The following is a 14,027-nucleotide window of genomic DNA, read 5'->3' on the forward strand; positions in this document are numbered from 1 at the left end:
GGCAGGGGGGAAGGACAGAAGGAGTGGGAGAAGCAGACTCTCCACTAAGCAGGAAGCGTGACCCAGGGCTCAATCCCAGAACCCTGAGATCATGCCCTGAGCCAGAAACAAACATTTAACCAACTGAGCCACCCAGGCACCCCAGGAGAAAAATTTCTAAAACAAAACCCAGCCAAGCAGCACAGACCATAAAGAGGGAAAACTGATACAACTATATAGGGAAAATATAAACAACCAAATAAAAGCCTGATTTTATGAGTTAGGCATTTCTCTCTTTCTCTCTCTCTCTCTCTCTCTCTCTCTCTCTCTCACACACACACACACACACACACACACACAAAGCTGCTTTAAAAAAAAAAGTAGAGGTGCAAATTAAAAGATACTGTTTCACACGCATTGGCAAGAATGTTAGTCTGTTGACAGAGATACAGAGCAATAGGAACCTATGTATAGAAACTCAAAATTCATGTTTTTAAATGCTCCTAGATGATGACATCTGGCAGGGCAGAGAAATGTCCCTAAAATTTTACTCTCCTACCAGTTTCAGCTCTCCTCTTCTGGGTCCTACTTTAAGTTTCCTCCTTAGTGTTTGACTTTTGTTGCTATATCATTTTCTATGCCATCACCCTGTTTCAGGTTGTTTCTTATTCTTGGTCCCAATTCCTACCACTTGTCTTTTGTGGTTTTCTGTTCCTAATCAGCCGTAGACCTGGAAGCTGTAAATCTCTTACTAGAATTTTACAAAAAAAAAAAAAAAAAAGAAGAGGAATTTTGCACATAACAAAAGGGCCAGAAGAAGGCCTAAGAGACTCTTCTGGCAGATTGGTGGGGAGGTACACACACTTTTATCATCTGTTTTAGTACTTCAGAGGCCTTTTTTAATTTTCTCTGATTCTGGGCTCTTTCAGTTAGGCAAAGTTGCTGGGTAGATGAGGTGTAAGGAACTTGAACTTAGTTCATATATTTAATTTGCCATTGTTTATATATAAATCCTGTCCTTCAGGACCTTCTAGTTTTACTGATTCATAAAATGGTTGGAATAAGGAAGTTGAACGTTAGCTTATGAATTGGTATAAGATGTTTATTTGCCGGAATTTTGAATAAGCGATTTGTTACTTTTATTAACCTTTTTAAAAATGCAAATAAGATTATTTATTGGTGTGATGCATAAACAATGTATCTTGGAACACTGAAAAAATTAAGATATTTTTTAAAAAGATTCTTTCTTGCGGGGGAAAGGAAAGTTTGTTTTGTCTTTAAGTAGGCTGCATGCCCAACGTGGAGCCCAGCGCAGGGTTTGAACTCCTCATCCTGAAATCAGAGCCTGAGCTGAGATCAAGAATTGGATGTTTGACCGACTGAACTACCCAAGTGCCCCCCCAAAACAACTTTTTGAGATCGAATTCCCCTAGATGTACTCCTACTGAATATAATGCATTTCATTTAGAGTGTACAGCTCATTGGCTTTTAGTAGAGTCAGATATGGACATCCATCACCACAATATTTTCATTTCCCACAAAAGGAACCCCTGTACCTCTTAGCTTTTATCCCCCAATCCTCTCAGCCCTAGGCAATTTTCTGTCTCTGTATATTTGCCTCTTCTGAACAGTTCACATAAATGGAGTCATAATATATATGGCCATTTGTGACTGCCTTCTTGCACTTAGCAATGTTTCCAGAGTTGTGACATGTATCAGTACTTTCTATTACTGAATAATACTCCGTTGAACAAGTAACACCACATTTTATTTATCCCCTCATCACTTATTGGACATTTAGGTAGTTATCCACTTTTTAGCTATTAGGAATAAAGCTGCCATGATCTTGTGTAAATTTTTTTTTTAAGATTTTATTTATTTATTTGTCAGAGAGAGAGAGCAAGAGCGAGCACAGGCAGAGTGGCAGGCAGAGTCAGAGGGAGAAGCAGGCTCCCTGCGGAGCAAGGAGCCCAATGTGGGACTCGATCCCAGGACGATGGGATCATGACCTGAGCCGAAGGCAGCCGCCCAACCAACTGAGCCACCCAGGCGTCCCTGATCTTGTGTAAATTTAAGTTTTCATTTCTCTTAAGCCTATATCTAGGAACAGAATTGCTAGATCACATGGTAATTATGTTTAACGTCTTGAGGAACTGCCAGACTCTTCCACGGCAGCTGTACCACTTTGCATTTCCACCAGCAGTGTGTGAGAGTTCCAATTTCTCCACATCCTCAGAAACATTTGTTACCTTTTAAATTTAGCTATCCTAATAATCAGTATCTAATTGTGGTTTTAGTTTTATGATTTTCTAAGGCTCATTTCAGATGTCTTTTTTCCCAGGCTTTTCTTTTACTGTGCAAGAAATGTTGCTTTTAATGATTTCTTTTTTTTTTTTTTTTTTTAAACAGGCTAAGGAAATTTTAACAAAAGAATCAAATGTGCAAGAGGTGCGTTGTCCTGTTACAGTATGTGGAGATGTGCATGGTCAATTCCATGATCTTATGGAACTCTTTAGAATTGGTGGAAAATCACCAGATACAAACTATCTATTCATGGGCGACTATGTAGACAGAGGCTATTATTCAGTGGAGACTGTAACTCTTCTTGTGGCATTAAAGGTATGATTAATGAAATTCAATTTTACTTTTTTTTTTCAAGCTTTAAACTTCCAAAAGGCGAGGATGGCAGTATTGCATATCATCTGTTATATTTTATGATCTATTCAGTTTACAGTCCCTTGAAATATAATAGTTGGTTTTACATATTAGAAAAGAGAGAAAAATGAAAATTATACATTCAGTGTGTCTGCGTAATTCTGGTAAATCATTCCCTTAGATAATCCACAGCTGAAGACTTGGAACCATCTTTTCCTTAGGTTTCCCTCATATATAGTCAATTTAATTCTTGCCTTGAGAAGTCTGTTATTCCTGTGTCTGTTTTTCTCTATCACACAATTATGTCTACAATCACTTCACAGCTTCAGTTACTGTAAAAGTATGGGAGCTAATGTTGCTGATCCCTCCAAATCTGCCTTACGTATGCTTCAAGATTAAATCTCTGTTATTTAACACTTCTTCTTACTACTCTTCTGTCCCCAAACTCTTCAGAGATTCCATGTTGCTGGTAGCTCAGACTGCTTGGCTGGCCCTTTGTAGTGTAGCCTGAATTTGCCTGTCAGTATTTGGTAGCATAAACTCTGTATCTCTGATCAGAGTTTCAGTGCTCTGCCTGTCTTCATTATTTCCATCTGATTTCCCCATAAGGTTACTCTGACTTCTTACCTCTTCTGCCAAGACTTACTTAAACCCTACATCTTTCTTGAAGCCTTCAACCACTTTGGCGTTATTCCTTTTACTCTGAATTACTGAGAAACTTAATTTCCCACCCCTTACATATATCACATAGTGGCTTTTTACCATGTATTATTTATGTCTCCTATCTCCTTGATGAGATGAATCCCTAAACAGAAGTCATGTATTATTACATTTATGTAGACCTGGTACCTAACTTTAAACGTGAGCTTAATGTTGGGCACATAATGGATAGTTAATACATATAAACTGAAATAGGCATTTGCAACTTTTAGATTAATTTGGTTTACAGAATTCTTACCAGACACATTCCTGACCAAATAGTATGCTGTATGTCTCTCTGTTTTGTTGTGAAAAGGAGACTCTAAATACATTTGAAGTCTTGCTCAAATTTGACAAAGGCCTGTTTTTGTTAGCAAATACAGTCTTTCTGTGGGAAATAAGAAAAGGGGAGAGAGAAATTAGTATATAAGGGAATTTATCTTAGGTCCAAATCTTTAGCCATCAGTATCCATTCAGCAGTAAGACATAGTGTTCTGAAAAGACATAGAAGACTGGTGAACCTTTGAAAATCAAGAGGATATTAAAGACCAAGAATCAGATACAGTTTTGTTACAATAACATAGATATCAGTTAGTAAGCATTCCAGTGAGGGTGGTATAAATAGTAATGAAGACGATGGACTATAAATATTTCAAAGGTCAGTTAATAATAAATGAGAAAATATTTAACTATGAATAAGAATTAGCACTTAATGTAACAGCACACAAAAGAACCATTTTTTTAAAAAATGGGTCAGAAGTTAATGTGCTTAACACCAGTAAAAATATGCTTTGTATCATGAATTTCTTTTGCTTTTCCTGCAGGTGCGTTATCCAGAACGCATTACGATATTGAGAGGAAACCACGAAAGCCGACAGATTACCCAAGTATATGGCTTTTACGATGAATGCCTACGGAAGTATGGAAATGCCAATGTTTGGAAATACTTTACAGATCTATTTGATTATCTTCCACTTACAGCTTTAGTAGATGGACAGGTAGGATATGTGCTTATACGGTGGGTGGGGCAGAAATAAAAGTAAGAAAAGATTTTCTATTAGTAATTTAGGGTTTAGATTTACATGACATTTCTGCATCCCCTTGGCCTTCTCTGCCTCTTTTCATTATAATTAAAATTTCAGAATAGAGAATTAGGGTAAGTTTTCTGTACATTGTGATCAGCAGATTTCCCTGTTGTCCTCAGATGTGTGTGTAAATATTATTGCTAAGGAATTTGCCAATATGCTTTCCTATTATAAATATCATAAATAAATGCTTAAGACCCTGAAGTACAATACTGGTGTAACGCAAAGCTGTTTTTTAAAACTAGCTCCATCCGTAAACATTGTTGGCTGGTTACTGGTAATAACTTTTTATTCCTATTTTCATGGGAATTGCAAGCAATAATGTGTATTACATAAAAAGTGCATGCTTTCTTTCCACCTGTAACGAGTATTGTAGACATACTGTAAAACATTCAGAAGTATAAGAAAATTGTGCAAGTTTCTATATTTGAGTTTCTAAGAGATAAATCCCTGTGAACATGAACTGACTTAACTTTAAATATGAAGCATACAGTACCAGTAAATAACATGTGGTGCAAGTCTGCAATTCCTAAACTGTATAAAAGCCTAGAATTGTCATGGGCATAATAGATCACTCAGAATTTGGTGATAGCCTTTACTGTGTGGCCCTGACAGTCCACATTTTCCCAGCCATGGTATTGGACACTGCAATAATTAATTTTAAAGAACAATATTTTGCCTAGACTTGGCTAAAATGAAAGAAAACAGTGTGGACTTTAAGAGTTCACAAATTATTTCTAAATGACAGTGGAAGTACAATGTAGACCAAAAGTTTTGGATGTAAACAGGGGTGAAATGCAAGGAAATACATAATCTCACATTTCATTTTGTAAAAAAAAAAAAAAAAAATTAAAGGAAATGTGAAATATTGAACTCAATGAATGGCCATAGTAAATAAACTTAAGTTTATAATAAATTATTTATAATTTATAAATTTATTTATACATAAACTAAGTTTATAATAAATAAATAAACTTAAGTAAATAGCCATAGTAAAATAAACTTAAAGGATTAAAGATAAAAGCAGACGTGGAGGGGTGCCTGGGTGGCTCAGTTCTTTAAACATCTATCTCTTGATTTCAGCTCAGGTCATGATCTCAGGATCCTGGGATCAAGTCCCCAAGTCAGTTCAAGCTCGGCAGGGAATCTGCTTCAGGATTTTGTCACTCTGCACGCCCCCCCCCCAATAAATAAATCTTTAAAAAAGCACAAATGGAAACCAAAAAATCACTAGGAATGAGAAATAAGGCGTTACCATCAATATGGATCTGCTTACATATCACAGTAACAGGGCACAGCTTTATTATATTTGAAAAGGTGAAATTTAATATAGCAAAATAGTTTTTGAAGAAATTAAGCCAATGTAAATAGACTACCAAACTTAGAAGAAATTGGAAAAGTAATCAGGTCTGGATAGTTTTATGGGCAAATTCTACCAAAACTTTAAGGAACATGCATAATTTATGTTCTAGAGCTTAGGAATGGAGAGCTTCAAAAGTATCATCTCACTAAACCAGACATGGCAAGCACCAAAAAAATAAAACTAATTAAGTAGTAAAATAAGATAACATTAATTGAATAAGGAAACTTATACTGACTGTACTTAATCAGCAAAACATCAGAAACCTCATCAAAATCAGGAAAAAAATGCCCTCTAAAACTTTTTATTACTATTCTCTCTGATCAGAACCCTAGAGGATAGGTCTGGGAGTAGATATTTTATCCAAAACAAACAAAAATTGTATTTTTCAGTTTTGTTTTAGAAATCCTAGCCAGTGCACTGAGCATTAAAAAGAATTAAAAGGTATAAACATTGAGAAGCTAATAAATATTTTTGCTAACAACATGATTTATGTACTCAGAGAACTCTTTAAGAAAGCTGAAAAAGTGTTGGAACCAGTAATAGGATTGGTAGTGTCCTTGCTGTTAGAGAAACAAAAAAACTCTATATGTTAGCAAAAAGTGTAATGCTGAGTCACAAGAATAGAGATCCCATTCACTAGAGAAGGGGGAAAACACTACACAAAGTATTAGGATTATAAGGACAACAGTATTTTAAAGTATTGGTAGCTTTCTCTAATAATGTGATTTTTGTTTCCTTTTTCATTGTATTTTAAAAATTTTCCACAGTGATATATTTTTTTAAGAATTTATTTATTTATTTGACAGAGAAAGAGAGATCACAAGTAGGCAGAGAGGGGTGGAAGCAGGCTCCCCACTGAGCAGAGAGCCGGATGCGGGGCTCAATCCCAGGACCCTGAGATCATGACCTGAGCCAAAGGCAGAGGCTTATTAATCCACTGATCCACCTCAACAGTGAAAATTATTAAACTTCATTTTGTAAAGCAAATCTGTTAGGATTTACATTTTGTAACCTTTAGTTTTTTACTCTCCATTAACTTTCAGCATTTAATAAAGCCTTTTTTTTTTATTCACAAACAGATATTCTGCCTCCACGGTGGCCTCTCTCCATCCATAGATACACTGGATCATATAAGAGCTTTGGATCGTTTACAAGAAGTTCCACATGAGGTAAACTTAGTTTCAATTTTAAAAAGAAAGAAATATAATCACATTATGGTCAAGCTAAATTAGTTCAATTTGACTGTTAGTCATTTATAACATGTACTTAATTTTCTTGGCCAGGGCCCAATGTGTGATCTGTTGTGGTCAGATCCAGATGATCGTGGTGGATGGGGTATCTCACCACGTGGTGCTGGCTACACATTCGGACAGGACATCTCTGAAACATTCAACCATGCCAATGGTCTCACACTGGTTTCTCGAGCTCACCAACTTGTAATGGAGGTATGTCTTTTTCCTAGGGGATGAGGATCTTTGTTTCAGATCCGTATAGATCTCTGCAACAAGCCTGTGGGAGACATTCCTCCCTATTACCTAAATGAAATGAGAAAAAATGGAGTTGGTTTCAGCGAATAGGGGAAATTACTAGTTGGCCAGAGCAAAATTAAAACTCACTCTGGAAAGTAATTTAGACATAGACAAAAGTTTCAAAAATATTATCAAAAAAATCCCCTTGTATTCTACATTGATTCCTCAAATGTATTTTCATACTTTACTGTTCTGTCTCTGTCTTCCAGCTTCCCCTCCTCCACATGTTTCTTTTTCTTTTTTTTTTTTTTTTCTCTCTTTTTAAGATTTTTTATTTATTGGGGCGCCTGGGTGGCTCAGCTGTTAAGCATCTGCTTTTGGCTCAAATCACGTCCTGGGATCAAACCCCAGTCAGGCTCCCTGCTCAACAGGAAGCCTGCTTCTCCCTCTCCCCCTGCCATGTTCCTTCTCTCACTGTCTGTCTGTTTCTCTCGTCAAATAAATAAATAAATAATTTTTTAAAATATTTTATTTGTTTGACAGAGAGACAGCAAGAGAAGAAACACAATCAGGGGGAATGAGAGAGGGAGAAGCAGACTTCCCGCAGAGCGGGGTGCTTGATGGCAGAGCTCAATCCCAGGACCCTGGGATCATGACCTGAGCTGAAGTCAGATGCTTAAGGACTGAGCCACCCAGGCGCTCCTGAATTTTATTCTTTTAAATCAGGGAGTGACTTCAAGATGTTAGAGAAAACAGTGAGAGAAGGAAGAGTGAGAACATGGTTATTAATAAGGAATATAAATTCATATGGTAAAGATAAACCTAATTATATCAAAAATCATAAGAAATGTGAATAGTTAAAATTTTTTACTTCCCTAAAATACTGAGACTCTGAATTAGATAATCAGAATTCAGCTGCTACTTGGGATGAATCTAAAACATAATGAAAAAATAAATAAAAATAAAACATAATGGCACTATAGACGAGAAGTAGAGGGAAAATGGTATGTTGGTGTATCAGTTAGATAATTATCCAAAATACAGCTAATAATGTGTATCAGAACAGCCTCTGAAATAAAAAATGCATATAGAAATAAGAGGTCTTTACTGATGGAAACTGGCCCAGTTGGCTAGGGAAGAAACAGTTCTGAGTTTGTGTTTACCTAGTAATAGATTCAAAATATATAAAGCAGTAACTCAAGGAAAAGTAAGAAATCTTCCATCTTTGTGGAAGAAATTTTAATACGTACCTGAGCCAAGAGCCGAAGCATAGAGGTCAGTGGAAGAGCACCGTTCCCGAGCTCCCACCACAGTACCCTGGCCCAGCAGTGCACTGTAGCGTTCCGTGCGGGTGCACAGTGTTAAGGATGGATACCCTATAAGGGAGCAGAGAAGACTACATTGCCACCAACAATATTTGGAATTTTTGAATTTAGTTTTCTAAACTGACCCATGTCAAGATTACAATTTCATAGTGAAATGTTGTTTTGTGTTTTGTTTTGTTTTTTTAAACATTGCAGGGATACAATTGGTGTCATGATCGGAATGTGGTTACCATTTTCAGTGCGCCCAATTACTGTTACCGTTGTGGGAACCAGGCTGCTATCATGGAATTAGATGACACTTTAAAATACTCCTTGTAAGTAACTGAAAATTGTTTAGGTTATATGTAATAGCTTTTAGAAAGAAAATTTTTTTTTTTTTTTAAGATTTTTTTTTTAATTTATTTATCAGAGAGAGAGGGGGAGAGAGCGAGCATAGGCAGACAGAATGGCAGGCAGAGGCAGAGGGAGAAGCAGGCTCCCTGCCGAGCAAGGAGCCCGATGTGGGACTCGATCCCAGGACGCTGGGATCATGACCCGAGCCGAAGGCAGCCGCTTAACCAACTGAGCCACCCAGGCGTCCCTAGAAAGAAAATTTTAAACGCAGTTACTAAAATTGGAGGATTTCTGCTTCTGGAATAGTGGAATGAGGAATGTGGCAAACCCTTTCCCCAACAGAAACAGTTATTTACCTGGAAGGTTATTTTAAATAATTATTGTCTTTTTTTTTTTTTTTAAGAATTTATTTATTTATTTGACAGAGATCACAAGTAGGCAGAGAGGCAGGCAGAGAGAGAGAGTAGGAAGCAGGCTACCCGCTGAGCAGAGAGCCCAATGTGGGACTCGATCCCAGGACTCTGGGATCATGACCTGAGCCGAAGGCAGTGGCTTAACCCACTGAGCCACCCAGGCGCCCTAAATAATTATTGTCTGAAATAAATATTGTCTGAAATGCATACAGCCCATAGAGAAACACAGACTAGAAAATACACTAAATCTCAGTAATAGCCAGAATCTGTGGATTGGGCTCAGTATAACCTGTTCCCTCCCCGTCTTTCCAGATCCCGTGTACAGAAACTACTTCACAGTCATTCTACTCTGGGACCTGCTCAGACTTTTTTCCTGGGTTTAATCTTTAAACCTTTGTTAATTTTTTTTTTTTTTTTTAATTTATTTGACAGAGATCACAAGTAGGCAGAGAGAGAGAGGAAGGAAAGCAGGCTCCCTGCTGAGCAAGAGCCTGACAAGGGGCTTGATCCCAGGACCCTGGGATCACGACCTGAGCCGAAAGCAGAGGCTTTAACCCACTGAGCCACCCAGGCCCCCTAATCTTTAAACCTGTGTTAACTAAACAACAGATTTATTTAGAGGTTCCCTCTGGGTGGGCATAAGCCACTTTGACTGGTCAGAGGTTGTGCTCCAGCCCCCTTGGTCACTGAAATTTTAGGGCTCACCCTAATCCAGTGAACCTACTGGGACCATACATGGCTAGAAGTTGCTATCAGAGTAGAAAGAATACATATTTTGGCTCACAATTCAACGAAGCATACTAGTACCTTGGATTTTCCTTGTTTGATTAGTCCTTAGAGGGTGCAGCCTTAAGGATGCACATAATGTCATTTTCCAGACCATCAGAGATGGATGTGGCTGGGTTTTTAAGCCTGGCATCCTAGGAGTTGCTCCTGGGTCAGAGTAACTTGATCAGTATTTGGTTAGAGATTGTGTTTAAACCCCTGGTATCATTGAAGGTTATATAACCTTTTGTTGATTAATCTATGTTTCAGTTTCCTAGGGCTGCTCTAACAAAGTACCACAAAGTGGGTGCCTTACCGGAATTTATTCTCACATTTGTGAAGGCTACAAGTTTGAAATCAAGGTTTTGGCAGGGTGATGTTTCTTGTAAAGGCTCTAGAGAAGAATCTTTTCTTGCCTCTCTCTAGCTTCTGGTGGCTCCTGCAATCATCACCCCAGTCTGTCTGCACCTGGCACTCTCCCCTGTGTATCTGTTTCTTCTTTAATAAAGATACCATCACATTGATGGGGTGCCTGTGTGGCTCAATTGGTTGAGCATCTGACTTGATTTTGACTAAGGTCATGGTCTCAGTCATGAGATGGAGCCCCATGTTGGGCTCCATGTTGAGCATGGATCTTGCTTGAGATTCTCTCTCCTCTTGTCCCTCTGCCCCTCCCTGCTCATCCTCTCTCTCTCTCTCAGAAGAAAAAGAAAAGGATACCACCAGAGTAATTTAGGGCTCAACCTAATCCGGTAAGACCTCACCTTAACTGATAACATCTGTAAAGACTTTATTTCCAAATAGTGTCACATTCTGAGGTTCTGAACCGACATGAATTTTGGAGGCAAACTATTTGACCCAGCATAGTCTGTGTGCGGCTTAGGAATGTTTTCAAGAATGCCCCAGATGGTCCTCTAATTGTTCCTGTGTGGGTATAGCTAATATATGTGCACAGTCATCTTGTCTCCCAGTGGTGACTGTGATCCCAGGAAAGCTTTTCTTTGCTCTTCTTTTGTCTGTTACATTTCTTAAAAATTCAGCTACACTACAAATACATCCATATTGTTTTTGCACCTATATGTAGCTGGTTTTTAAATCCGTTAAAAAGATGCAGTTATACTGTCATTTACAGTTACTGTCGTGTATGTGTGTTTAACTAATAACTTGAATCCAAAGGAAGAATATGAAGAAGATAAAAATGAGAAGTTAATGTAACAAAATCTATACACACCTGCTCTTTCTCAGCTTCTTGAAGGGCATGAGATTGTATGAAAAAGTAACTATAAATGCATTTGGGGGATTTTAACATCAGTAGCAAAAAAATTAAGAAATGGAAAGCAACTTATTATATAGAAGTAAATTTCTCTAAATTGACTAGAATTTATAAACTGCAGTAGAATTAAGTTGTGTATTGTTAAGTTCTCAAGCAACCAATAATAATTTAGAAAATAACTGAACTTACTAAAGGAGTTTAAATGGCACACTAGAAAATATGCTTTTAATAAAAAAGCAGTTGAAGTGGGAACCAAGAAACAAGACAAAAAAAGAAAAAATGGCAGGTATAAGTCCAGTCATGTCCGTATTAAATGTGAGTGGTTTAAGTTATACAGTCAAAAAGGCAAAAATACTAGATTTTTTTTTTTAAGATCCAGCTTTATATATCTACAGAAAGTATAATTTAGATTAAAAACAAATGGGTTGAAAGTAAATTAGGTGAAAAATATACCATGCTAATAGCAACCACATGACTTGAACTAGTTAATACTAATAATTAGACAAAACAGATTTCAAAATAAAAATTGTAAATTAGACATAAAGACATTTCACAGTGATGAAAGAGTCAAAGCATTAGGAGTATATACCAGTTGCAAACAACACACTTAACTATGGAGCAAAAATGAACAGAATTGAAGGGAGAAATAGACAATTTGACAAGAGTTGGACTTTATTATGCCACTTCCAATAACAGAACTAGGCAGAAGATCACCAGTGACATAGAAGACTTGAGAAGTACTGTAACTTAACATTATGGGACATTCCACCCAACAGTGGCAGAATACAGTTTTGTCAAATGTACATGGAACATTCTCTAGGATTGACTATATGCTGGGCTATAAACCAAGCCTCAGTAAACTTAAGACTACTGAGGGGTGTCTGGGTGGCTCAGTCAGTTAAGTATCCAGCTCTTGATTTTAGCGCAAATCATAATCTCAGGGTCATGAGATCAAGCCCCATGTTAGGCTCCACACTGGGCATGGATCCTGCTTAAGATTCTCTTTCCCTCTGTTCCCCCTTAAAAATATATATATATATATTGAAGTCCTACAAAATATGTTCTCCAAACACAGTGGATTGAAAATAGAAATCAGAAGTAGAAGGGGAACTGGAAAATGTATAACTGTGGAAATTTACATACACCTAAATGACCTGAATCAAAGAATAAATCATAAGGGAAATTGAAAACACAAAGTGCCAAGACGTAGGAGAGACAGTGAAAGCAGTGTTTGCAGGGAAGTATATAACTGTAAGTGCCTATATTAAAAATCAGATTTTAGAAAGATCAAGTCCATAACCTAACTTTACATTTTAAAGCCCCTAGGAACAGAAGAACAACCTAAACCCAGTGCAAACCAAATAAAGAGAAAATAAATGGAAAAAATACCAAAGCCAGAAGTTGGTTCTTCTCAACTAGACTAGCCAAACAAAAATCAGTGAAGATGCACATTACCAAAGTCACTGTAGACCTTACTGAAATAAAAAGAATTACAAAGGAATACAATGTATAACTGTCTGGCAACCAACTAGGTGACTTGCATAAAATGGACAAATTCCTAGAAAGATAAACTGCCAAAATTGAGTCAGAAAATCTGAATAGACCTATAACAGGTGAAAAAGTTGAATTAGTGTTTTAAAACTTCCTACAAAGGAAAGCCCCAAAGCCCGGTTGACTTCACTGATGGAATGACTTAAATGTTTAAAAAGGGATTAACAGGAATGTTTCACGAGACTAAGAATAGAATAGGAGGGATCATTTCCCAATGTATTCTTTGAGGTCTGTATTTCCCTAATACCAAAATCAAAGATAATTTAAGAAAATTACAAACCAATACTCTTGATGCTTATAGTTGCAAAAATCTGCAACAGAGTATTAAAAACTGAAGACAGAGTTGGTTCAAAATATGAAAAATCAAAGCAATAAACTGTTGGACAGAAAAACACATGATCATCTCAGTTAAGCCAGGAAAAACATTTGTGAAAATCCAGCACACTTTCCTAATAAAAATACTCATCCTGATAAAGGTCATCTACAGAAACCTCACAGCTAATACCATTTTTTTTAAAAAAGGTTTTATTTATTAGATTATAAGCAGGAGGGGCAGAGAAAAAGGAACAAGAAGATTCCATGCCAAGTGGGGAACCCAACACTGCTCCCCTGGGATCATGACCTGAGCCTAAGGCAACACTTTACCAGCCAAGCAACCCATGCATCCCTAATAACATCATTCTTTTTTTTTTTTTTTTTTTAAAGATTTTATACAGAGAGAACTCACAAGTAGATGGAGAGGCAGGCAGAGAGAGAGAGAGAGGGAAGCAGGCTCCCTGCCGAGCAGAGAGCCCGATGCGGGACTCGATCCCAGGACCCTGAGATCATGACCTGAGCCGAAGGCAGCGGCTTAACCCACTGAGCCACCCAGGCGCCCCTAATAACATCATTCTTAATCATGAAAGACTAAATGCTTTCTTCTAAAATCTAGAACTAAAAAAAAAAAAAAAAAAAAAAGTCCATTCTCACAGGTTTCATTCAACTGACAATTATACTGAAAATCTTTTCTACCAGGCACTGAATCAGACATTTTGTCTGCTTCAGTTTTCATCGTAGCTCTGTGAGCTAGTTTTACGGAAAAACACACATGCAGTGACCTGCCCGGGGTTATTCCAGT

At 37.3% G+C, this 14,027-nt stretch overlaps 2 protein-coding genes across 2 annotated transcripts in view; one reads left to right on the top strand and one right to left on the bottom strand.

Moving 5' to 3' along the window:
* The window catches only part of PPP2CB (protein phosphatase 2 catalytic subunit beta), a 37,068-nt gene that overhangs the window by 22,223 nt on the left and 818 nt on the right, over positions 1-14,027 (top strand). Inside the window, exons 2-6 of the mRNA XM_059156219.1 lie at positions 2,389-2,598; positions 4,158-4,331; positions 6,861-6,950; positions 7,065-7,226; positions 8,771-8,889. Coding sequence (XP_059012202.1) covers positions 2,389-2,598; positions 4,158-4,331; positions 6,861-6,950; positions 7,065-7,226; positions 8,771-8,889 — 755 coding nt within the window. The remainder of the gene's footprint in view (positions 1-2,388; positions 2,599-4,157; positions 4,332-6,860; positions 6,951-7,064; positions 7,227-8,770; positions 8,890-14,027) is intronic.
* UBXN8 (UBX domain protein 8) overlaps positions 3,572-14,027 on the bottom strand; it is a 58,460-nt gene continuing 48,004 nt past the window's right edge. Inside the window, exons 8-9 of the transcript XR_009349673.1 lie at positions 8,501-8,626; positions 3,572-3,721 (exon numbers count right to left, since the gene is read on the bottom strand). The gene's annotated coding sequence lies outside the window, so the exon portion shown is untranslated. The remainder of the gene's footprint in view (positions 3,722-8,500; positions 8,627-14,027) is intronic.

Source organism: Mustela lutreola, chromosome 18, assembly GCF_030435805.1.
Source record: "Mustela lutreola isolate mMusLut2 chromosome 18, mMusLut2.pri, whole genome shotgun sequence".
Taxonomy (NCBI): domain Eukaryota; kingdom Metazoa; phylum Chordata; class Mammalia; order Carnivora; family Mustelidae; genus Mustela; species Mustela lutreola.